The 27,571-nt window shown below is 39.6% G+C and overlaps 1 protein-coding gene across 1 annotated transcript in view; it reads left to right on the top strand.

Moving 5' to 3' along the window:
• The window catches only part of LOC126184344 (trithorax group protein osa-like), a 395,921-nt gene that overhangs the window by 345,551 nt on the left and 22,799 nt on the right, over positions 1 to 27,571 (top strand). The window contains 4 exon segments of the mRNA XM_049926723.1: positions 4,630 to 4,788; positions 5,424 to 5,546; positions 6,169 to 6,343; positions 22,882 to 23,074. Coding sequence (XP_049782680.1) covers positions 4,630 to 4,788; positions 5,424 to 5,546; positions 6,169 to 6,343; positions 22,882 to 23,074 — 650 coding nt within the window.

Genomic DNA, 27,571 nt, shown 5'->3' with positions numbered 1-27,571 from the left:
GATGCGATTGAATCACGGTATTGGCCGTCTAGGCATGGTTGAACTACAGAAATCATTAGCCGTGTACCTCCTTCCTGGTTGGATGACTGGAATTGATCAGCTGTCGGACACCCTCCATCTAATAGGCGGTGTCCATGCATGGTTGTTTACATTTTTGGGTGTGTTTAGTGGCATCTCTGAACAGTTAAAGGGACTGTGTCTATGATACAATATCCCCATTCAACATCTGTCTTCAGGAGTTCTGGGAACCGGGGTGATGCAAAACTTTTTTTGATGTGTGTACCAGTAAATGATTAATGATACATTTTGGAAGTTAGTATCAGTTGATGCATTTGACTTATGTAGGCATTGGTTGTCTCATTATTTCTCTACAAATAACACATTCTGAAAACTCTTGTGAAATGACAAGATAAACCATATGCTTCCCTTCATTATTCTGTTATTTTAGTTACTTCTGATGTGGTAGTAAATCTATAAAGATTTTAAAGAAAATTGAGAGATTGATTGTGCAGTAATTTAGCAGAGTTGAGAGTAGGTCAGTATTCATAATGTTCAATGATAGCATACAGAAAGTTGGTTTCAATCATTGGCAGAGTGGTTCATTGACAGGTTTATCACTCGCAGTGTAAGAACAGTGGTCATAAAAAGCTTTTAACGTACAGGGTCCAGAGGTGAGTGTTGTGCCTTTTCAATGATGATGGGTTTGAGAGCCCTTCCTGGCATAAAGTAACAATGCAGATGCGATTGAATCACGGTATTGGCCGTCTAGGCATGGTTGAACTACAGAAATCATTAGCCGTGTACCTCCTTCCTGGTTGGATGACTGGAATTGATCAGCTGTCGGACACCCTCCATCTAATAGGCGGTGTCCATGCATGGTTGTTTACATTTTTGGGTGTGTTTAGTGGCATCTCTGAACAGTTAAAGGGACTGTGTCTATGATACAATATCCCCATTCAACATCTGTCTTCAGGAGTTCTGGGAACCGGGGTGATGCAAAACTTTTTTTGATGTGTGTACCAGTAAATGATTAATGATACATTTTGGAAGTTAGTATCAGTTGATGCATTTGACTTATGTAGGCATTGGTTGTCTCATTATTTCTCTACAAATAACACATTCTGAAAACTCTTGTGAAATGACAAGATAAACCATATGCTTCCCTTCATTATTCTGTTATTTTAGTTACTTCTGATGTGGTAGTAAATCTATAAAGATTTTAAAGAAAATTGAGAGATTGATTGTGCAGTAATTTAGCAGAGTTGAGAGTAGGTCAGTATTCATAATGTTCAATGATAGCATACAGAAAGTTGGTTTCAATCATTGGCAGAGTGGTTCATTGACAGGTTTATCACTCGCAGTGTAAGAACAGTGGTCATAAAAAGCTTTTAACGTACAGGGTCCAGAGGTGAGTGTTGTGCCTTTTCAATGATGATGGGTTTCAAATTTAACATGGTTTGGTGCCGTAAGTGAGTGGTGGTCCATCTCAATCAGTTTCAAAGAAAACTATATGAAGGGAAGTGTGTGCAAAGAACGTTTGGAGTTGTGTAACTCATGAGAGGCCATTGCTCAGAGCGGTACATAAAGCTGCACTTCTTCAATGGACCAAACACACACAAAAAATGGAAATGATCGTATGGTGTCAGTGGCCAGGAGTTCCCAGTCAGGAAGTTCTGCCGCCAAGTGCAGGTCTTATTGAGTGTGACGCAACATTGGGCGACCTGCGTGTTGAGAATGGGGATGAAATGATGATGACAGCACAACACCCAGTCGCTGAGGGGAGAAAATCTTCCGCCCCAGTCGGGAATCGAACCCGGGCCCCTGTGTGTGGCAATCCAATGCACTGACCATTCAGTTAATTGGGCGGACAACACACACAAACTGAACATTAGCAGGATGGAGGTGAGTAGTGTGGTCTGTCGAGATGTGATTTGACCTCTTTTATACAGTGCAAGGCATTGGGGGCAGTGGCACCCTGATGAGGCAGTGTGTGGATGCAAGAGGTAGTTCTGTGATGTTTTGGGGTTTTTTTTTCGTACCATTACTTGGAATCCCCCATTCGGGTTACTGTGAACATGAGCTGGGATGTTGATTTCAACACTGTGAGTGACTAAATGTCACCCTTTCCTCATCGTCATGATGAGAATGCCGTGGACACTCCCCTCTTTCAACACAATAACAGCTGTGTTCACTGGGTTTCACGCATATGTGCTTGGTTTGATGAAGACTTGGGGCCTTACTGCATTTCAGTTGGCGTGCTAAATCATCTGATGGTAATCCCATAGAAACTGTGTGGGAAGGTTTGGAATAATGGGTGAAATGACAGTCAGCCTCCCCACATTTTGGTAGCTATACAGCATCTAACCATAACTGAGTGGCTTCAGTTAGGTATGTCACACCTGAAGAAACTTACAGGTTCTCTTCCTTGCAAAACTGGAGTGATTGTGAAACCTAGAAACATTGTTGTGCAGTATTAGCATCATACTGTTTTGGGGGGTGACTAATTTTTTCCCCAGAACGCTAATGTAACGTAAAGATGTGCCACATTCTCTTCATGACATCATTTTCATCATCTGCCAGTGCCATTATCAATTGTGTAATTAAATCATTTTTAAGTATGCAGCACTTGACTAGAAAAAAGTGAGAGATCATCCATATAAGTGTTAAAAGGAATCCATGAAACTTCGGTTACACTATAAGTCAGTTAGCTCTAAAGGCCATAATTGAACTAAATACCTAAGAATTACAATAACGAACAACTTAAATTGGAAGAAAATACATAGGAAATGTTGTGGGGAAGACAAACCAAAGGCTGTGTTTTATTGGCAGAAAACATAGAAGATGCAGCAGATCTAGTAAAGAGACTGCCTGCACTGCATTTGTCCATCCTCTTCTGGAGTACTGCTGCACGGCGTCGGATCGTTACATGGTTTGATTAATGGAGCACATTGAGAAAGTTCAAAGAAGGGCAGCAAATTTTGTAGTATCGAGAAATATGGGAGAGAGTCATGGACATGATACAGGACTGGGGTGGACATCATTAAAACAAAGGTGTTTTTCACTGTCATAGTAACTTCTCACGAAATTTCAATCACCAACTTTCTCCTCCAAATGTGAAAATATTTTGTTGACACTGACCTACATAGGGAGAAACGATCATCATAATAAAATAAGGGAAATCAGAGCTTGCACGGAAAGGTATAGTTGTTGGTTTTTTCTGCGCATTGTTTTAGAATGGAATAACAGTTAATAATAGAGATATTATTCCTCTACTTGCAATGATTCATCAGCATGAAATTGGAGGCCTCAGTGGTGTTCTTTTAGTTTTGGAAAAAGATTAAAATTAGATGGGACCAAGTCAGAACTGTGTGGAGGACGATCGACCGACAATGATCCCCCTAAGCATCGGATTACAGCAGATTTCACTGTGCTCATGTGTGATCTGGCATTGTCATGCTAAAGAAGAGGTTGGACGAACTCTTCAAATTGAAAACTCGATTACAGCACTCAGTTTCTCACACACCGACATAGTTGCATTACATACCGCCATGCTGTACACTACAATTCGGAGCCCTCTAGTGGCAGAGGGTTGCAAATATGTAGACACAAAGAATAAAAGTGTAGAATGGTAACAACATTAATTTTATTTAAAAAAATCATTGAAGTGTTTTAATGTAAAAAAAAAATATTGCAGGTGTACTTGTACAACATTGCTCCAAATATGTTATAAAGTTCCCTCCAGAATTATAATTCCGAACAGAATGGAAAGGAACAGGTTTTGTATAGTGGAGCAATTCCTGCCACATAACAAACTGATTTTTATTCATTAGCTCAGCACGTGCAGACAGTCCCAGTATTTGATGAACATCTTAATATGCAGGTCCTGGTCTGAATGCCTTGTAGAATGTTGTGTCCACTGTGACTGCTAAATATGCAGCAGTACCCGTGATGTAGCCCCTTTCCCCTATCTTTGTATACATACTAATGCTGATCATCGTGAATCTTTGTTAGCACTGAGTGATAAGATTCATACATTGAACCCACTTTATGTTGGGGCTGCTGATATTCAAGTCTACAATCCAAACTTCTTGATTTAGGGCTGTTTGAGTTACCGTTGTCTTCTTTCCCTAAGCTCCTTAAACAAGGCCATAGCTGAATCCTTTCCCCATCTGCTCCTCAACACCTCCCCTTTTTTTCAGCAAGTTCATGTTGATGGTTAATTTAATTGTCCTCTTTGACGTGTTGACAGGTCTCTATGTGCATGTGCATGAATCAGTGATAATTCCAAGATGAAACATTGTTAGTTATTTTGCTGTGCTGATGATTTGGTGTGAAATTTCTGAAAAATGTACTTCCCTGTATAACACCTTCGACATTTTCACATACTGACTGAATGTATGTTCCTATAATTTACACACAGTTTTTATTTTTCTGTTCCTTGCTGAGAAAAGGTAATACTGTACTTAAATATGAAATCTTTTTGAGAGACTATTAAGCAGATTGTTATAAAAAGCAATTTGACACTTCCGTAGTTTGTGAATACTTGGAGCAATTACTGATTCAGATTTTGACTATTGTACTTTACTTGTTGAAGCATTTGTGTGTGATAAAGGATTCTTTCAATTACAGGCTCATCAAATTCACAGGATTCATTTCCAGCAGCTGGTTCAAGTGGAGCATCCATGGATGGATATAGTTACGGTTACCCACCAGGAAGCACACCTGATTACAGTTCTCCACCAATGCAAAGGCCTTCCTCCCAAACAAATGCCCCTTCGCCCCACCCGGGTAAGTCTTAAACCTCTATAAGATTTGATAGAAAATATTTTGATATTACAGTTAAGAGACTATTTCCCATATCTTCTGAGGAGTCCAGTTTGCACTGCTTTTGTACAATTTCCAGAGGCAAAAATCTGAAATTCTGATAAATTCTTAATGCACAATCTTAATTTTTTGTAAACTCAGTATCAAAATATTATGTCACATGTAGATATCTGCTTCAGATTGCTGGATAAATATTTCTCCCCTGCTGAGGTAGACCAGCAAGTTCTGGCAGGAATTGTTGCTTTTATATTTGTTATTTTAGGTGTGTGACCACTCTTTGGTGCCATTGAAGGGGGAGAAAGATAGGGTTATCATAATCTGAAAGTAAAGTGCTCCTCATGGGTAGGCATTTATTGATACTTTATTTTGTATTACATCTGTGCCTCATTTTGAGCTTAATTTGTAAAATATAGTATAATGTAAGAGATTGCTTTGCATTTTTGTGTTTATAATTTGCTTTGTTAGTAGCTATGGAGGCCATGAGAAAACACACTTTTAAGTTTGATCTTCCTTCTCTGCTTTTATCTGTAAAACTCATAACTTGATTTTGACTGCAACCTGTTGGGGGAATTTGTGACAGCAGTTGCTTATTCTGCTAGGTGTGGGGGTGCCGACGCAAGGTGCGGGGGATAACATTAGCGTTTCCAACCCTTTTGACGACGTGGCGACTGGGCAGAGGCCCAATCCTTACTGCCCTTCTGGAGGCCCCTCTCGTCCCCAAGGTAACCCTCCCTAGATGTTCTTGCTCGCATGCTTCAGTGTGAGTTTTCCTTTTGCTTTCTGTTTATTACTTTTTTTTCCATTTCACACGTCAGCATGAACTGACACTTTAATCTTCTAAGAAAACTAATTTCCTTGTTGATTTGCCTATATATGTTAGCTTGAGTGGCAAAAATTCATAAAGGGAATTGTGTTGTTTCCTAAAACATGGGAGGGAATGGGTGGCTAACTGTAGAATGGTTTCTGTGTGATTCTGTCCAGTGTTGTTGCTTGCTTGCTGGTTTACCTCTTTTTGTACTGTTTCTTCCCATAGATTTATTTCTTTGCACTTTTTTGAAAATTTTTTAATATGTTGAGCTGTTGTTGTTGTATTGAGTAATGATGTTTTAACTCCATGCATTTTGTATTTGTTTTTCTTCACTAATTTGTATTTAAGTCTGTATACCCAGTCTGTGTGAAGTAAAGTAATTGTTGCATTGTTTGTTATTGATATTCAGTAAGTTGCTCATCTCAGTAATTCTTTTAATTTGCAATATATAGAGTATCCAAATTACACTGATTACAATTTACTGCAAATATAGTACAGTTTTGGAATGGTACTCTGGTTAATATTAATTTTTGCAGGAATTCAGCAAGGCTATCAAGGCCAGTCCGGGTACTCTCAGTACCCGGATCAGTATCCCCATAGTCGTGGACAACCAACAAATATGGGGCAGGAATTCAATCAGCAGTACTCTCCCAGCAGCTCATATCCACCTGCTCGGCCTATGTATCCTCCCTACGCTTCTGAGGCTGAAAGGTGGGCTTTGAGTTCCTCAGTATATAAAACCATGTGCATGTATTTTATCATGGAGTGATCTGATATTGACTTCTTGTAATGTGTTGTCAGGATATGTATTGTTCACTGACACGCATTTGTGACTAATTTTTGCTTCAGAAGAATAGAAAAGAGAAGTACCACATATCTCTGAAAGGTAAACATCCCTTAGTTGGAAACAATGAAGTATATGAGAGGACAGCCTAGTGAAGCAGCAGTCGTGAAACAACAGTGAGGGAGGGGGGGGGGGGGTAGAATGGTAATAAAATTGCCTCATATTTGGAGGAGAGAAAGGTCAAATATTTTTGTTTGTGTTTATTTATTACTCTGGAGAACAGCCAAAGTGGTTCTTCCTGGAAAATGTTTATATTTGGAGAAAGAGACTGCAGGTAATGTGTAATATTAATGAATGAACCTTGTGCAAGCTCCTGTGCAGTGGTGTAGTCATTCTCACCGGAGAATTACAAGTGTACTATTTGTGCTCTGTTCCTCTGCCATTTTCGCAGGGGAATGAAAAAAGTGAACTCCACCACAACACATTTAAGCTGTGGTAAGTGGCTTACATAGAATTACCAACAAATGGAATATTGTCTGCACTGTTTGGTCTATGCTGAGGTAAAGTTGATGTTAAAATATTTCACTTAATCAAAATTTGAATTGTTGCTGTAAGATGCTGCTTATATTTTACCAGGAATTTCTCCACTACAAATTTTTGCTTACAACATTCAAACTGTAATGTAACAACTGTAATATGAAGAGCAATCAAAGGAGCTGTCTCTTTTTACTGCTCTACGGTATTGTTTGATGTTCTTTTATTTCTGTATGGGGACGGGTGGGGGGGGGTGGGGGGGGGAGAACTAGTGTGCAGATGGCATGAATTTTGCATGAGAGTTCAGACTGACTGACATGCACCATGTAACAAAGGTTAAAAAATGTATTTTATTTATGGTGCCGCAACATGAATTTTCTATTGACTCCCACTAGAAGTAAAAATGTTGCGACAAACATTACATTGCAGACATGGATTGAAAATACCAATACCAATTCCACCACCACCACCACCACCACCACCACCACCACCACCACCAGGACCAGGACCACTCCTCTCCACAAGATAAGTTATGACTACATATTCTGGGATACAACAGTTGTGGCAGTCGCCAGGAGAATGTCAGTTCCCCCAACCCTTGTACTTTCTTCTTCTGTAATTGCCAATGCCAATTAGAATTCAGTCCATGGCGGTAAATGCATACAGTTAACACAGTGTCAATTATGACATGGCTGTCAATCAGGTAGCATCATAAAAAACAACAGTTACTCAGGTGATACCTATCACTGACATGTATTATTTAGTAATACTATGCTTGATTCATGCAGTTGCTGTTAGTATGGCTTTCAAACTGTGTTGTGACTTTGAGTCACTTGTATATTCACTGGATTAAATAATTGGCAAGGAGAATGTAGATTCCTCTTGAGTACTTCCTTGCTCATGTTTGTTAGCTAATGCTACTAAATTCCAGTACACATAGAGGAAAATGAAAGGATCACATACGAGGTATTTAAGAATTTCATGCAATTTTAAAGAGAGTCCCAGAGGAGAAGAAATCGTGACCAGACAGCAGATTGCCACAGCAAAAGCATGTGCCGTTTCACCTTAGATACTATATAGAATATGTGCAGAAGTATACTGAATGGAAACATATGATTGATATGGAACTTTGTCTCAGAATAAGGATATTATCAGGTACTGCCAGAAGTGAAGCTTTGAGGGCCGATCGTGATTCGTGTTCAAGTAGTTCAGTTGCTAGAACACTTGGCCACAAAAGGTGACAGTTCAAGTCCTGGTTTAGTGTATGGCTTTAAACTGCCAAGAAGTTTCAAGTATATTAAGGAAAGAAGACTTGTGTTCATAATTTGCACAATTTCTAGAAAAAAATGTTTTTGATCTCGCTTTTTTAGAATTGTGTGATTGTTGTCCATATCCTATAAGCCCCAAGTGGCAGATGTCTTAATGTCTTAAATGCATTAAATGATTTCACAGGGGGCCTTCATTTGAGAGACAGAGTTGTAAAATTTTTGGGATTAAAATACATAAAGTGTATTGATAAGGCTTACAATCCAAAGAAGAATCCAATGTTAGATTAAAAATTTTTTATGTGTTGAAGACCTGACCTGTATATTGTTATTTGTATTTATTATTGAAGTGTGATTGAAATAGATGAGACTTTGAACAAATTTTCAATACGTGCTTTGCGAGATACAACTAACTGAAAAAATGTGCAAAATTAATACTCCTTTCCAACAAATTCAATCTTTATCATGAGGAGGTGAGTGCAAGAAGAGGTTACATCCAGAAATTACACATGCGGAATGAATTTAAAATGTGCAGAGTTTGCTCCAGGAAGTGATTGATCTTGTAACTGTGGGAGATGTGTTCAAGTGAAAGGCTTACACCACAGTGAAAATTTGCACAGTCTGATCTGAATGATTTCTCTGATACTGAATTTTAAGATATGTTCTAAAGTTAATCAAAACATGGTAATTGCTGTTATGTTATTTATTCCCTTTCTTGCTACAAAGCTGTAAAACCTTCTCTCTTGCATCTTTGCTCTCCAGAAATTTTCAGAGAAATACATTTTATCTGTTGACATGTAATGTATACAGAAATTAGAGGACTTCTATCCTTTGTTGGTATGTCATCTCATTGCAAATGGATAATTGTGTACTGTAATCCCACATAGTTAATGTTAAACTCTTGCCTTTGTTTTTGCCTCTGAGCAGTAATCTTGATAGGTGTATCCCAGAACAGGGAGCCACAGTAAAGTACAGGGTAATTACCATTTGAATTCCATTTTCAAAATGCTGTAAATTAAAAAAAAAACATTGCTCAGAATGACACCTTATATCAATAGAACATTATTGAAGAAGGGGGAAACGTTATTTTTTTTTTTTTTTTTGGGGGGGGGGGGGGGAGGATGAAAATTTTACCACTAGGCAGCACCTTAAGCGTCATAATGTAAGTGGTTTTGGCTACTAACAAAAGATGAATCACAATATGACAGCCATGATGTTAGTTGCATATGAAACCAACCATACTATGTAATGATGGCAGAAGTTTGGCATTCAATAGTTGTGGTACTTTAAGTTAGCGAAGCCCATCCACTGCGACATGGTTGTACTACGTTGGATGGGAAAAATTGGTTTTTAACTGTCCAGAGACCAGAAACTGCATAAAAAGCAACAGTGACATCTGGTTTTAATTTTCACAAGGCCAAGAAATGGCATAAAAAGCATGTCATGAGACTGGCGCAAGATGTGTTCAATTTGCTGTCCACCGTTTCCTGCCACAAGTTGAAATCTAAAAATGGCATGTTGCACAACAGATTTGAGTCTCTCATGGTTCACGTTCAGAATGTGGTGCTCAATGTGTGCATTCATATCAGCTATGTTTGTTATCAGAGCACTAAACACTATCTTTCAGGTTACCCCACAGACAGAAGTCACATAGATAAAGATCAAATGATCTGAACATCCGGGCTGTAGGGAAATGACAGCTGACAATTCTAGCATTTCCAAAGTGCCTCTGCAGCAACTGCATCACTGACTGTGCAATATGCAGAGGAGCACCACCTTGCATTCAGTGTTTAACTGTGATGGCACAGGTAACAGGCCCTGCAGGACCAATCTCCTCAGAAAATATGGTCTTATAATATCATCAACCTGCACCATGCAGTTACTGTTGCAGAATGAAGCAGTAACGGTTGATGTGTGAGCAATTTCCCGTTGACCATATTCTGCAATTCTGTGTATTGTCATGTCCTTGTAGTTGGAAATGGGTTTTGTCTGTGTGCAGAATGTTCTATGGCCATTCATTGTCCACTTTCATGCAAGTAAGAACACTAGAGAAAACATTTTTGTTATTGGTAAGTCAGCATGAAGCAACTCCTGAAGATTGGTAAAATTGTGGATAGCAATGCAGGATGTTTTGTAAAAATTTATTCACCATGCTCACATTCATGTCCAAAGTTTGGGCAATTCCCCATGCACTGCATGTTTACACACCACCTTGTGACCTCTCCTGCAATGCTGTGGTCACTTCTACTGATGTTTGATCAGTTGTTTTTCTCCCTGTGCCACACTTCACTACAGAAGAATCTGTCTTTTTGAATTTTATAATAATTTTCTCCAGAACCTCGGCAAAAATTGGACCAATGCCTATTTTTATACCCTTTAGCACCTGGAACTTTCTGCAAAGCAGCTGACACACCAAGCGAGGTGGCACAATGGCTAGCACACTGGACTCTCATTTGGGAGGACAACGGTTAAATCCCGCATCTGGCCATCCAGATTTAGGTTTTCTGTGATTTCCCCAAATCGCTCCAGGCAAATGCTGGGGTGTTTTCTTTGAAAGGACATGGCTGACTTCATTCCCCATCCTTCCCTAATCCAATGAGACCGATGACCTCACTGTCTGGTGTCCTCCCCCAAACAACCCAACCCAACCCAGCTGGCACACATCACTGTTCTTGTAGAAGAGCTTTACCAGTATCATGCAATACTGCTTTGAGACATGCATGCCGAGCATCTCATGTGCAAAATTAGGAACAGCTGTTACCCCGTGTCTTTTATTTTGCTTATTCTGCCACTTACTGTCCCATCTAGTCATAATTTTTTATTCATAACGTTTTCCCCTTGTTCGATAATAATCTGTACAAATTTGACCTGAGCAGTGGTTAGGTTTTTACTGAGTTTTGAAACTGGTACTTCAATCATAATCACCCTGCATATACTCTTTGAGGCTTCTGAATTAATACATACATTTATAGCAAACTAAGAAAACAGTCAGCGCCATTTTGATGATGATTTGTGAAAATGCTGAAATTGTCTGTATGTATGGGAAAATCCAAACCTAATGACAACTCTACAATCAGTTGGATGAAACAAAGTTGCATTCTGAAGGGTACTTTCATTTATATGCTTCAGTTGTTAAAGATGGCGATGTGAATCCCGGTGAATTGAGCAAAATGGTCACACTACTGGCCACATTTATAGGTAGTCCACAGCACATGCATGGGTATGCACAAGATGCAATAATGCATGTTTGTGCATAGGCCCACACAGATCTTTTTAAATCTCATGCACATGAAATCCTACACAAAATAAAATAAAAGAACTTTTGTTAGCTATACAATTGTCATTGGATCATCATTATATTTCTGCAAGGCTTTAAACAAAAATTGAAATCTTCAGTGGATTTCATTTCCAAGCATCACGGTTTTGAAGAGAAATGCTGTTGATTGTTTTCCATTTAATGGCAAAATATAATTGTCACATGTAAACATTTTGACTTAGTTGACAGAAAAGATCTCTCAATGTCAAGTTGATAGTGTCATCTCTGCAGAAACAGCAGGTATCATCAGTGATCAGGACTTCTTTGAAGTTGTCACCAAAATGTTATTTACGGTCCATGTGGCTTATTCAACAACCATTCTCCATGCACATTTAATGGAAAATGAATGAGATGATACCCAGGAGCATTACTTGCTGAGACTGACTACCAGTGGCAGTGAAGGATATCCACTGTAAAACGACACTCCACTGAAGATGGCTGCAAATCCATCACTTAAAAAGTATGAAACAATGATGCTGAACTCTGTATGATGATGATGATGATGATGATGATGATGATGATGATGTTTGGTTTGTGGGGCGCTCAACTGCGTGGTTATCAGCGCCCGTACAATTTCCCAATCTTTGCTCAGTCCAATTTCGCCACTTTCCTGGATGATGATGAAATGATGAGGACAACATAAACACCCAGTCATCTCGAGGCAGGTGAAAATCCCTGACCCCGCCGAGAATCGAACCCGGGACCCCGTGCTCGGGAAGCGAGAACGCTACCGCGAGACCACGAGCGGCGGACTTGAACTCTGTAATTGTTGGGCTTTTCTGTACTCACCATTACTCTCAAAAACATACAAAGCACTCATCAGTGTCGAGTATTGCAATTCAGTGAAACTGATAAAAGTACATTTGCAAATATCTCAATGGAGGAAATGATATGGCAGTTTTTGGAGCAGTAAATGCAACAGCACCTATAAATGGAATCAGCCAGTAGCAACTGGAATGGTACATTAGTAGGAATGAAATAGTATGGTGCATTTTATCATTTCCAATCCATGAACACTGTCGAATAGTTACTCATTTGACAGTGCACCTTGAAAATTGACAGTGTGTGTACTTCACAATGGAAAATGCATGTGCAAGAGCATTGTCATGATTGTCAACAATGTCAACTCTGTTTTTCTCAATGTGTGAGGATGTTACATGCATAAGACAGTAATCTGAAGTGCCAACATGTTATTCACGGAATGCATCAGCAAACAAGTTTAAACAATACAAACAGTGCAAAGCAGTTTCAGGACATCCCAATTTAGGTTTGATTGACATCTTAGGTCATCAGTACACCATTCACCAAACAATGCAGCATGCTGTTACTTCCAATTACTGTCAGTTAGTCTACATGGCCCGACAACCTTCCAAAAACTGAGAATAGTAATTGGTCAAGTATGTGTGTGTTTAAAGTGTGCAGTGCTTGCCAGGAACTAAATTTTGGAAAATCCACCAGTTATCCCATGTAAAACAGCCATTGATGACATTAACTCATGTCTCAAATCATCAGTTTTATTACAACATTTACAGACATTGATTTCTGAAGACCAATTAACATGTGCAGTTATGACATGAAGCGTCTGCTGGACATTTGCAAAACAGTTGTTGGATACTAGAATGTTTAAACAGCAATTGATGAATTTGCACAACTTAATGCATTGTCAACAAACTTCTATAAAATCGCAGCAGCTGCAGATGAACTGATTCACTAAGTTCTACCAAATATCACACAGAATCACAAAAATCACTAGTTGCTCATGCAAGTGCGACATTAACAGACAATACCAATGATGTCAGTGCCATCAATTCCTGCATCTAAAATGAAACACCAGGTAGGGTGACAACATATCAGTCCATTGATACCGTAATGAATCAAGAAAAAGCTCTTAATTATTCAACTCGATTTGCCAGGCATGCCACGACACATTTCAACATTGAAAATTGGCATGCCTATCATTCTTCTGTGGAACATAAATCCACCACTACTTTGCAACAGCACCAGGGTTGCAGTGAAAAAGATGTTGAACAATATCATCAAAGCTTCAATTTGAAGTGGAAAATTTACAGGAGAAGATGCACTGTTGCCACACATCCCAATGATTCTCTAATGGACATGCCATTCAAACTGAAATGTTTGTAGTTTGTGTTGTGACTTGCATTTTCTGTGACCATCAACAAAGTACAGGGAAAATTGCTATGAGTGTATGGACTAAATTTGGGAAATTCGTGCTTCTTATGCATACAGCTGTATGTGACATGCCCACACTTTTGGAAACCTTATGATTTATTTGTTCATACATCAGACGCAAAAGGCAGAGATCCAGCACACAGTTCTAAGGATCAGTGCATAGTCTGTTGCAGAGTGAAAATTCATTCTGAAAGTAACTGGCATGTTTTATATAATATTCCATTTGTTTTGTGGTGAAAAATTGTCATGGATTTGGTACTCACTTTTTTTGCTTGTATTCATTTGATTGACCTGAGGGCTTTAAATGAGTAAATTCATTATTAGTTGCTTTGTTTTAGGGTATTTTGAGTCTGTAAGTTACCAAGTTCAGATAGCAGAAATAATTTCAGTGGGACAGTAATTCTGTGTATAGTTATTTAATTTTTCTCTGCACTTAAGTACTTGTTTATGTGATATGTTTATGTGTACGCTACAGTTGCTGATCAACCCTGTGTTCACTATGTTGTTTGTGTCACCTTTTAGTTACAGATTATCATGCCTGCAACCTTCGACCTTGCTCGAAGAACTTCTTGCAATTTCTGCCATCTCTCTCATGTGTCTGTTTACAAACATATTAAATCATTTTGTGGGTGTTATATTTATGATGTAATAATTAATGGCTCTGGACCTTAAAATACTTTTTATTGGAACTTAAAGCCTTACAGTGGAACATTTGCTGTGGGCACTTTAACATTCAAATTCTGAGCTGTTCACTTGGACACTTGCAGGCAACAGATTAGTTTTGGTGATATTTACAACCTCTGCTTCAGTTAAGTTTAGCTGTGTTTTTACCTTGTACCTGTATTCACGAGTATCTCAATTTCAAAGAAAACTCTTACATTTCCCTTTCCATTATTGTACATATACTAACAAAAAGAGACCAGTGTGTCTGTTTTATTAGGGAACTATCTTTTGTGTCATATGGTGTGTGACTGTTTTTCATCCTTGAATTGTGTCCTTACACTCTGACAAGAGTTGTCAGAATTTGTCATTTAAGTGACAGTGGATGAGAAGTTTACTACAGACCTCTTCTTGCACTCCACAAAATTGACAACTCAACTGTTCAGACTCGTGTATCTTAGAAACTGACATTCAGAGATACTCAATCAGTGGAAGGAACCAGTGCCGACATGCCTAAATAAAAATGGGTCCTTCTTGAAGGCAACTATCGTTAAGTGAACATGCTGGTTCAGTGCACAATTTCTAACAAAAAGTTTCATTACTTTTGTGTTGAACCATGTACACAACATTTGTGGTGGAGCACACGGACAAGTTCGTAGTAAACTCGTAGTCCACTGCCACTATATTGATCATTTTTGATGAAACTTGTTGCAGCTTAAGGAGATAGTTAAGGACAATACATTGTGACAAATAGATCATTATTAACACTTTCAAGATTGGTCTCTCAGGTCTATCTCAGACTATCCACACTATCATTTTTAGAGGATTTCTTAAAACTTGCTTCTTTGGAACAATAAAATAAATACGTTGAATTATTCCATAAAAATCTAGACATTTGTTTATTGAAATATATGTAAAGATTTATTGTATTCTATCTTAGCAAATGAAAACATGGATTATCTGTATTAAAATACCATGTTTATATCATCTGAAAAAAGAAACACATCATACACATTACGTGTATTTTGTCTGCGTGTGATACATTTTGAAACAGTTTAGCATCTAGAGAGCTCCACAACTCAGTACAACATACCACAAGAAAGTGTCTCTTCAGGGAGATTTACACCTCCGTTGTCTGATTACTTTGTTACACTCTATAAAATCAAGGTTTGGATTCACCTTCTTTTGGGATAAAACTGACTGCTAGTTCCAGAAGAAAATTTGCTAATTTGTATTTTTTCCTTTCAACATTGATTCCTGGTTTTCTAATACCGGATAAAAAGTACTAGCAGCACTGATCATAAAAAGGTGAAAGAATAATTTTTCCCAACATTTCAGCTGTTTTCTTTTGAATGGCTAATGTGCTGTCATCTGGTCTGATCTGTCAACACCTTTCTTGTAAATGTTATAGTGTAGCAAACTGTTGAATCTGCTGGAAGTAGCACAACTACACAAGTGGACGCTGTGTGACAGGTTAGCAGCTTCAATGTGTCTCCTGTATTAGTCCCGTTTTACATACAACAGGCGTTTCCTTCTGCTTGGAATTATTTCAGCTCTTTTTCGGTTTTTGTTTGATAGTGCTTTGCGGAAACTTGCTGTTTACCATACGAGTAACAACTGGTGTTACATCTTTATTTGTACAGAAACATTGAAGCTGCTGGCACAATACAAAAGGAAGAACATACAGAATGAATATGAATATGTAAAATTTCACCTGCAAGTAATATTTCAACATAGTAGCATACTGATTATGTGCTTGCTTTCTGACTCACTCATAGCAGCAGACCCAGTTATTATCTGTATATATTAGTTACTGAATATGTAAATGAGCCATTTATTAGTAAATGAATGTAAGTGTATGGTACGTACTTATGTGGGGGATGGCTGGATGTAATTTATATGTTACTGCTGGCATACCAATTTTCACTTTGTTTGCAGCTTTATTTTTATCACATGGATGGCTGATACATTTCTGTACAGATGCAATTTGGAGTTTATATTCATTTTTGTAACTTTACTTGTACACTCTTGCAGTTGATGATATCTGTATCTTATCACATGATAATTAAAACACAAAACAGTGTCAAGGTTTTTCTCCTTTTTATGTCAGTCTGTTGGCTTCCTTAATAATGGACATCTAGAGGCTGACATCAGCTTTTTGTGAAAGGCCGTCAGGGGCTCAGGATTCGTTTCCTGGGTACAGGCTTGGTGACCCTAGGGTTCCTGAGCTGGGGACTGGTAAGTGTCACCAGTTGCCTGTCACCATAAGCTCTGGGCATGCTTCACCAACCACTGTGCAGCATGATGGTGGAATGTTGTGTGTCATGGGCTTTACCACCCGAATCACATGGATGGTACAAACTGCTGTTAGAAACCCCTCAGTCTCAAGGTGTGCTGTGCGCTGATGAGGTGGAACAGTCATTTGCGGGCAACTTCTGAAGAAGCTGGTGTGCCTCAGTTGTATAAGGCTTACTTTGTTGTGTGGGGCTCTGTCTAGGTGGAACTTTTATTCCCCTAGCTGTTCATGGGACCAAAGTGGATCCTTCGAAATTTTCCCATCCTCCTCTCAGTGGAAAAGGTGGACTGCTGGAAGGTACCCAATCTAACAAAAGGGCTCATGTAGCCAGTCCTTCTGATTCATTCTAAAAGTATTATCTTGAGTAATAGAACACATGCTGATTATCAGAAAGTGGTTTTAATTGTGAGAAGAAAAGAGTGTAGTTTTGAGAAGGTTTCCCCATCGTATATCCCAAAGGGTTTTGAGGGAATCTGTGGCTCTTTAAAAAACAGTAAAGTGCTTGTGCAATGTGACATTGTTAGTGTAAACTTCTAGTTCCCAGCCATCAGCTAACCTCCAAAAAGGTAGCTGCTACAGGGAGTGTGCAATAGACACTGAACTGTGCAACACGTTGAACTACAGCAAAGGTGTTGTGACTTGCAGGGATCTCGTTCACATTCCCAAGGAGGTATTGTGATGTGAGTGGGCTCCAGAAGGTATAGTCGATGTGAAAAACATTGTGAGGAGGGTAGATGGGATCTTGTAAATTCAGATTCCTTTATCTTGATATTCAGTAGTATGGAAGTCAGATTTCTTTCATCTAAACATGCGGCCTTATGTCACCAACCCAATGCCCTGTTTCAAATGCCAGCACTTTGGACATACTACTTGTGGGAGTCTTGGAGAAGCCACTTCGGGAAAATGTGGTAAGGCTGCCCATGAAGAGTCGCTTTTACATCTCCTTTGAAGTGTATGAACTGCCCCGGGGACTCACTGTGTCTGGAGTCAGGATTGTAGTGTATACCTTGAAGAACAAAAGGTGCGAAAGCATAAGACTCTGTAATGCATTCCATATAATGAGGCCAAAAAAATAATAAAGCTATGCCGCCCACCAATGTTCACTACTTGTACCTCCTTTGTTTCAGTTCTTAAACAGCTGATGTTGCTATGCAAACAGAGGTTGCTACTGTCAGCACTAGTACCTGCGTTGCTCAATGTACTTGTGCTGCTGCAGTCATTTTGAAGCCTGTCCCTCCGTCCAAAACTTCAGAAAAAGCGTGGTTGCTGACAATGCAGAAGTCCTGCCCCTCCAAAGACTCAGTCTGGCCCACTGTCGAGTACTGCCACTACCACTTCTGCAGTTGCCTCCTCAGACCAAAAAATCAGAGTTGAAGGCAAAGAATTGTCTACTGGTGGGGATGGGAAGTACACAGTCTGACAGTATTGATGTCATCCTTTCAGACACCTGTTTTGACTCTTCTTTGGAGGCTATGGACCTTGATGTGAGACAGGGACAACCATCTCAACCAAAGACTGAGCTCCACCCATTGTGGGCTCCCCTCCCAGGCCGAAAGTTAGGGTGAAAGTGTTACCTCATGATAGATGGCTCCCATCTAAAAGTGGAACATTAATGGGTTCATGTAATGTTATAAAATGTGACAACTGCAGTCGTCCTTTTGATGTTATTTATTATACAGTTACCAGTTTTGGTGGCTCAATATACGACCTTCAGGCCTTAACTGATGCCAACGGGGTTAACTCCAATCGTATACACAATCCCATCAGTGGCAGACATCTCTGAACTGGCTTCCATAGACTATAACATTGATGTTGTGTCTCCAACCCAGAAATTCCAACATAGCTTCTGACGTGTTCCATTTTATTACATAAGTGGATGACCGAAGTCCCTCCAACCTTCAGTCAGAAGGATGGACATACGAAAACTTAATGTGTTCAGGACACACATGGAGGAACCGAAATTCCTTACAAAGGCACACTCTCCCTGTGCTTGTGTTTAAGGAAACACATTTCAAGTCCACTGGTGCCCCTGTGCTACTGGGCTGTACCCTCACCTGACATGGGAAAGAGCCAAGATTGGGGTTATTGTGTTTGTCAGTAATGCACATCAATCCTATCAATCCTCTGCTCTCTCCTTGGTTACCGATCTAGAAGCAGTAGCTGTTGCTCTTCACATGGGTGATAAGATAACTGTCTTGCTCCCTGTATCTACCTCTACAGGATGTGATAGACTCTGAGGCTCATATGTCTTATTGCACAACTCCCCTGCCTGTTTCTGCTACTGATTAATTTCAATGCCCATAATGTATTATAGGGCTTGAAGTATCTTGTCCCAGGGGTCGAATCTTGGAGAACCTCATGATATCTCAGGAGCTGTGCATCCTCAATACAGGCAGTCTTACTCTTCTATCGGCTGCTACTGGCTTGTCCTCAGACAATGACCTCTTTTTCTGCTCTCCAGCCATTGCAGTCTCAATACAGTGGGAAGCAACTGATGACCTTTGTTCCAGTGACCACTTCTCATCGTGGATTCACCCACTGGAAACGGACTGCTTGAACAGAAATCACCGAAATGGATGGGCAGCAGGGCTAACTGTACACTGTTCAGTCAGCTGGTTGTGTTTGAACACCATGACAGTGTCCAGAAATGGGTGGATCCTGCTGACTTTCCGTTCCAAAGTCTTCAGGTCATCTTAGGAGGCAGCCTGTGTGCTGGTACACTGATGAGTGTTGTTCAGCAGTCTGGGTGTGGCATGCTGTTCTTCGATGGTTTAAATGCCTCACAACAGCAAGCAACCTCACAGCCTTTCAAGTTGCAGGAGCCAAGGCTCAACACGTAATTAAGGAGAGCAAGGAAAGGTCATGGCAAATGTTCCTGGACTCCATCAACTGTTCCACATATTCTACAGAGGTATGGACAGCCATCGGGAGGATTTTCTGGGGCACAGTTGTTTACCAATAGCAGCAGTGCTGAAACGAGGGTGTTTCCAAACAATGCCTGGTGTCATCATTCAGACAATGGCAGAGCATTTTACAGCAACTACTACCAATTCCAGCTGGGATCCAGTGATCTACCATTACTGTGTGACTGCAAAGAGGGACAAGATGGACTTCAGATTCCACAATTTTGAGGCTTTCAACTGGCCTCTTGCCATGTGGGACCTGGAATTAGCACTGCCTGAAACTCAAGATACTGCACCCGGTCACAACCAAATCTGGCACTGCATACTTCGACATTTGCCAGCAGTATCAAAGGAAATCCTTCTCGAATGTTTCAGTCTTATATGGCAGACAGGAAACTTTCCCAACTCCTAGAGAGAAGCAATTCTGCTACCTTTCCTCAAACTAGGAAAAGACCACACATGTACCAGTAGTTATCAGAGTGTCGCCTTAATGAGCTGTGTAGGAAAGACCCTGGAGCAAATGGTTAACTGTCATCAGGTCTGATTGTTAGAGACCAGGTAATTCCTTAATCACGCTTGGTGTGAATTCCAGATTTCAGTCCACTGTTGACAACCTTGCCGTACTGGAGACGGCTATTCAGCATGCTTACTTACAGTACATCACTGTCTCGATATCTTCTTTGATATAAGTAAGATGTATGATACTACTTGGAGAAAGTATTGTCATGCAGCTCCATCAATGAGGCGTTTGTAACCATCTCCAGATCTCCATGCAGTCTTTACTGTCTAAGTGCTTTTTTTAGATCCCAAGTTGGTGACATGCTGTTGGATCATTTTGTGCAGGATAATGGTGTTCCTAAGGACAGTGTTTCAAGTGTTACTCTCTTTGCTGTACTTTAAACAGAATCATGTCTATGGTAAGGAGTCCTGTATGTGCTCCTTATTTGTGGATGATTTTGCTATTTATTTGTTACTCCTCCAGTGTTGCAGTAGTGCCCTGTCAGATGTAACTAGCTGGCCCTTGTGGCCAAATGGTTCTAGGTGCTTCAGTCTGGAACCACACGACCACTATGGTTGCAGGTTCAAATCCTGCCTCGGGCATGGATGTGTGTGATGTCCTTAGGTTAGTTAGGTTTAAGTAGTTCTAAGTTCTAGGGGACTGATGACCTCAGATGTTAAGTCCCATAGTGTTCAGAGCCATTTGAACCATTTTTCAGTTGCAACTTACAGTGTGGAGGTTAGAGGAGTGGTCTACACAGAGAGGTTTTCAGGTTTCTTCAGCAAAGTGTGTATGTGTTTTCATTTTAGTCATTATCATTGTATTTTTAATTTACGTGACTTGCATATGGCAGACACCATTTTACATTTGAAAGACTCGGTGAGGTTTCTGGGCCTCATTTTTTACTCCAAACTGTTATGGTTACCACACCTGAGAGAACTGAAACCCAGAAAGCACTCAATATCATAAAGTGCATTAGCTACAGGTGTTGGGGAGCAGATAGGGCACATCTGTTTAGTTTTATAGGGCTTTTGTGTGTTCACGCTTTGACTGTGGATGCACAGTGTACAGCTCAGTGAGGCCTTCTTATCTGAATATCATTGATGCTATCCATCTTGAGGGGATTAGAGTGGCCACAGGTGCTTGCAGGACCAGCCTCATACTCCAAATTCACTTGCATACAATACTGTTGCTCGTCCACCTTTGGAACACCTTTTCTCTAATCGTCTATGAGCAACAGTGCCATTTGCAATCTGCGTGCAGTGTGTGCTGGAGTCACTTGATATGGAAAACGTAAAACCTCAAATCCAGGATTTTAACTACCTACCACTGTCATCATTACATAGTCCCAGGGTAATTTTAGAATTAGTGCAGTACAGGAGAGATTGCACTCCTGCATATGTTTAAATACTATATTTTCTGCCATTTTAACTAAGCGCCACAGCTCTACAGCTGTCTTTCTGGATGAGTTGAAACAGGGGGGCCCCATTGTTTGCTCTGTTGTTTTCCCTGATAGTGTCCTCAAGGTTTAACTGCCTTGAGACTCTACTGTCTTCAATGCGGAACTGTACACGATCTTGTGGGCACTGGAGTAGATGAGGTGTGCTTAGTTTGCTAAGTTCCTTGTTTGTTCAGATTCTCTGAATGCTCTGGACTCTCTACAATGCTCGTATCCAGCAGATAAAGTAGGCTAAAATATCCAGGACATCCTCCATCAATTACAATGGCTGGGTGGGCAAGGAGGTGTCCTGCTGGGTACCAGGACACATGGGTATTGAGGGGACCGAAAGGGCGGATGTAGCAGTCAAGGAGGCATGGAGCGATCTTCAGTTATTTCAGTGTGCTATCCCCCTGCATGCCATCACCTCGCTGTTGAAGTAGAGTTGTGTGTCAATGGGAAGATGATTGGGTGGGTGTAAGTGATTGGTAATAAGCTTTGGCCACAAAGACGGGATGAAGTTCTGCTTACTTGTCTTCACATAGGCCAGTCCTCTGATGCATGGCTTCTTGCTCTGCCGAGAGGATCCTCCAGTGTGTGCTGCCTGTAGCATACAGATGACTGTGCACCACATTTTATTAGATTATGTTTTATTTTTAGACCAGAGGGCAGCAGCAGCAGATGTCCCCTTTGTTTTAAGTGACATTGAAAGGAATGTGTTTTAGAGTTTTAAGATTTTGTGATATCTCCAACTTGTTTCCAAAAATTTTAGGATGATGTTCCTAATCTGTTAACAGGATGACTAGGTCACTCATGTTTTTTGTAAGTGGTCGACCAGTCACTTTTCCCTGTGCCTTTCGTTTAGCTCTTCTGTGGTTTTACTTCTATTTTAATCCCAGGAATGGTGCCTTTCACACTTCTCCATTGTATTAATTCCTGTGAGACATGGTGATTGTGTGGTTCCATGTGAGTGGCATGGGAGTGAGTGAATGAGTGTCATTTTATAGGTTTCCTTCACACTGTGAGACAACAATTTTAGACATTTTAATCATATTTGTTTCTTTCAATATATGTAAGGGCACTGATAACCTCAACACTGAGCACCCATAAGCTCCAAAAAGAAAAAAAAACCACACACACACCTACCTTTGCGTGAAAGTAAAAACGAGAATATTAAATTTTCATTTGGGTCTATTGCATATTGTCTTTGGCTTAGCAAGAACATTTGTTCTATCAGAGAATAGGCTGGCAGTAGTCTAAAATTGAGCAACTGCTCGGAATGTGAGAATCTATATTGAGGTAACAGTTGGTGGCATTGTAATTAGGAAAATAATGTGTTGCAATTAGTCTTTTATTATTTTCAGGAGTTATGGACAAGGTAGTGGGACGCAGCAGTCGGCTGGTGGTCAAGATCCCTTTGGACACAACCGGTACGGGGGGCCCAGCCAGCCACCTGGCTATCCTTCACGTACTGGCTATCCTGCTCCACCTACGGGACCACCAGCACAGCAACCCACAGGGTATCCACCACAGCAAGACTATTACCGTCAAGATCCGGTAATTATAGTCATTTGTATAAAAGTAAATCATACTTCTTCATTAAAATGTGAAAGAAATAACAATGCTGATATTCATTTACATTTTCTGGATCAATGTGATGTATTTTTGAATACCTACAACTGTAAAGATGATGACAGAAGATAAATATGGAAATGGAAATGGAATTGGAATGGGATGTTTCTTTTCAAATAAATCATCCCTCCATTTACTGTAAGCTTTTTACGGCAACCATGTGTAACCCATATTTGGGTGGATGAATGTACCTGTGGTACACTAATCACTGTGTCATGTTAGTCAGTGATTATAACTGTAGGAAGCAATGCAATATTAAGTATTTTGTTACATCACATAAGGTTTTACAGCTCTAAATACTCTTCTAACTTTGAAGTTTCCTGTGTAAAACACAAATGCTATGCCACAGAAATTGTAAATGCATGAGTGTGTCATACCATTTCTTAAGTATGTGTGTAATTATGTTCTATGTTGAGTGAGATATCTAAATTATATGGTTTCCCTTTTCATCCATACATAATTGTACCATTTGTGTTACTGTGCCTTGTAACTTTCTCATTGAGGACATAGACAATTAAGTGATTGTATGTTCTTTCTTGAGTAGTTCTGTTTAAGCCATGTACATGTTGTTACAGCCTGTATTGCAGTTACTGAAAATTTTTAACTTCCAAACAGTCTTACCGCAAGTTCAACAGCCCACAATTTTTCAGGTCTCTAAAAGGTTTACTGCAATGTTTGTCTAGATGTACGTGGTGCCCAAAACTTTTAATTTTGAGACTTCCGAGATTTCCATCCACATTTTCTTAATAAGTGTTTCAAGATTGGTTAATTTAGACATGAGTATAACCCATTATAAAATACATGTAGCTACAGTTTTATAACAGCCTCGGCTGGTTTCATAGGACAGCATTGTAACACAAACAGTTTCAGTTTTTATTAGCTGTCTTTCTTTTAAATTCTTTAATTCTGTGATATGATTTGCTCCCTCGTTTGTAACATTCTTTAGACTGATATCCTGTGTGTCAAACTACTGATTTTGTATTTGAGTGCCTCATTGCCAAATCAGTATTGTATGTTAAAATTGCATCTAATTGTGCTTCATTAAGTTTTCACTGACTAAGCACAGATCATGAAGTGAATTCACATTTCAACCAAGAGGAAGGTGGATCTTCATGACTGTAATCACTTGGTGCACGTGTGAAACTGTGCGTCTTCTGTAATTTATTTTTCTTGTCATTATAAATATTGTATGTTTTGGGCCTGATTGTACCAATACCACACCATGCAATACTGTTCACATCTGTTTGTATGGTATGCTACAGATACTGCACAGTGCATTACAATATAGTACAGCTGGTATGTACATAGACACATTATTATATATTTATGTTATAAAAGTACTGTGCATGACCTTTTATCAATAGAATTCCTGTAGTGTTACATTACTCAGTGCATATTCAATCATTTCTTATCAAAACATCAGTGATACATGGCATACACTTTTCTCGAAGTTTTAGCTTCCCTTTGAAGTTCACTCATTTGAGATTTTCCAGCCCCTTCCAGATGTAATGGTAATACTGGCAGGTTTCTTTAACATTTTACGGAACAAAGTTGAATGGTACAAAGAGAGCAAATCAAAAGAAGGTTGTAGAGGAGCAGTGATGATGTATACCAAAATGCTGACTTTGCCTGTGGCATTCCAAAACTCTGAGCACACCCATTACTTATTCAAGACTCTTAAATGTAAATGTCAATGATACATTGAAGCTACTGAAGTCAAATTAGTGCTCAGCCTGAGAGGTCTACATTTTTAAAAACTCAGAGAGGAGATAAAAAAAAAAATCTACATTTCTTGAAGTTGCTTCTAATGCAGTGTCGGATGGACTGTTGGCAGAAGATTTTAAAATTGGAGAGAAAATAGGACTGTAGTTGGGAATGTATTATCATTCCCTCCCCCCCCCCCCCCTCTGCCCGCCATGTGCAGATGGAACTAAATACAACATGTCAACAGAAAATTTCTGTTGTCCATTGAAACGTAATTTTCTAATTATGTTGGTTGGAATAATTTCTCTGTAGTAAGCTCTTTGAATGTCACACATTTACATTATCATTACAGGTAAACTTACTGTAAGAATGAAGAATAGTGTGTGTACTTGTCATTGAACAGATAACTTTCCACACAGTGTCTCAACATAGTTGAAATTTTATTATAAAAAATGTGTATTTGCAGTCGGTAATTTACTGTTTAATGTACTCGTCATTGGTACATAATAATAGTAAAGGGTAGTTAGTCATCATCATCATCATTTAAGACTGATTATGCCTTTCAGCGTTCAGTCTGGAGCATAGCCCCCCTTATACAGTTCCTCCATGATCCCCTATTCAGTGCTAAAATTGGTGCCTCTTCTGATGTTAAACCTATTACTTCAAAATCATTCTTAACCGAATCCAGGTACCTTCTCCTCGGTCTGCCCCGACTCCTCCTACCCTCTACTGCTGAATCCATGAGTCTCTTGGGTAACCTTGCTTCTCCCATGCGTGTAACATGACCCCACCATCTAAGCCTGTTCGCCCTGACTGCTACATCTATAGAGTTCATTCCCAGTTTTTCTTTGATTTCCTCATTGTGGACACCCTCCTGCCATTGTTCCCATCTACTAGTACCTGCAATCATCCTAGCTACTTTCATATCTGTAACCTCAATCTTGTTGATAAGGTAACCTGAATCCACCCAGCTTTCGCTCCCATACAACAAAGTTGGTCGAAAGATTGAACGGTGCACAGATAACTTAGTCTTGGTACTGACTTCCTCCTTGCAGAAGAGAGTAGATCGTAGCTGAGCGCTCACTGCATTAGCGCTTTGCTACACCTCGCTTCCAGTTCTTCACAAGGGTAGTTAGTATATACAGTAAAAATCATGAAAACACGTCAACCTTCTACAGATCATAGGTTTTTTAAAAAATTGAGTTTCACAACTTGTTTTAGTTTTGCACCTTCTACACAGCTATTTCTGGGTAATCAAAAGTTGCCGTAGTTCTGGTGATATTCTGATGGAACTCTTCTGTGGCATAAGTTAATTAGTTTTGTTCTTTTTATAGACGAGAGAAGCAAAAATGTTTACATTTACAGTTATTAGGACTTCATGGTAAAGAATGTTCTTCTTAGGATAAAATCTGACTTGCATGTTACCTCATGAGTAAACTACACAAAATATGTCACTTGATATGATAGAAGTATACGATACAAAAACAATCACTTTGGACACAAATTTCTATTTGCACTTGATGTAGGAAACACCGTGTGAAATCTTTTACATACATACCTGATGTTACCATCAGTCTGCATTTTTAAAACTGTCAATAAACAGTGTAACAATAATATGTAATAGGATAGGTCAGTATTCACTACATAGAGGAGGCTTTGAAGTGCAGAGACATACACTGAAAGAAGCCTACTATATACGAGGGTACTTGAAATAGTAAGTTACACTGGTTGTCCCATCTTAAGACTATTGTGCAACAAGAATGGCACATTGTCAAACGAGAGTACATGTTCTAGATGTCTTGCAGACACTGTTCTACTGTGGTATGGATAACAACTGCATCACAGTGTGGAAGTGATATGGCACGGAAACTGGAAACATACTCCAAAGCTGCAAAGTCTTAGTACTTGAGTCTGTAAAAATCTTATGGATAAAAGTCTAATTTTCTCACAAATGCAATGTGAAATTCTGATAGTATATGGACAAAATGCAGTGTTGCATCCAGCCATAGCAAAATGGTGCTTACAATGTGACCAAGGCCGCATAGGCGTGAATGGTGCTGATAGGGCAGGATGACCAGTGGCATCTACTACAGATGAAAATGTCCAAGCAATTGAAAAACTAATTTGAAATGGTCACAGATTTTCCGATGATGAGGATGTTCACACAATAATGCTCAAATGACTTCATGACAGAGGAGCTGATATCTGTTGTTGAGGGACTGCCTGACTGACTGACTGACAGACAGAACATTCTGATCATTATTTACAGAGAATTGATGAAGATGTTGAAAAATGTGTATCTGTGTCACTTTGAAGTGTAGTGGAACATTCAAGAAGATATACTTAGACTCCAAGTATAATATGAAACATACTTTTTGAGTCTCTTTGTAATATCAGCTATCAAACTATTCCCTTTGTCAGATGTAGGCAACAAATTCTCCTCCTCCCCACCCCCCACAGACACACACAGACTGCCACTGCCCCCTCTGGGCATTCACTGATAGTATGTAGCAGTCTTCTTTCAATGTGCTTGTCTTCCACTCACCACCACCATTGTGTACTGAGTAGCTATCTATCATAACTCTTTATTTGTTATCATCTCATCCTAGGTTTTCCGTTAATTGAATAAACAGTGTAATGTACTCTGCCTTAAGGAGGACAATATGCCTGCAACACTTCCACCCTCGAGATTAATAATACAGTATTCTCAGTTGAAAC

Source organism: Schistocerca cancellata, chromosome 4 (genome assembly GCF_023864275.1).
Source record: "Schistocerca cancellata isolate TAMUIC-IGC-003103 chromosome 4, iqSchCanc2.1, whole genome shotgun sequence".
Classification (NCBI taxonomy): Eukaryota; Metazoa; Arthropoda; class Insecta; order Orthoptera; family Acrididae; genus Schistocerca; species Schistocerca cancellata.
Note: the sequence above shows the minus strand (reverse complement) of the source record. Positions and strands in the feature narration are given on the sequence as shown.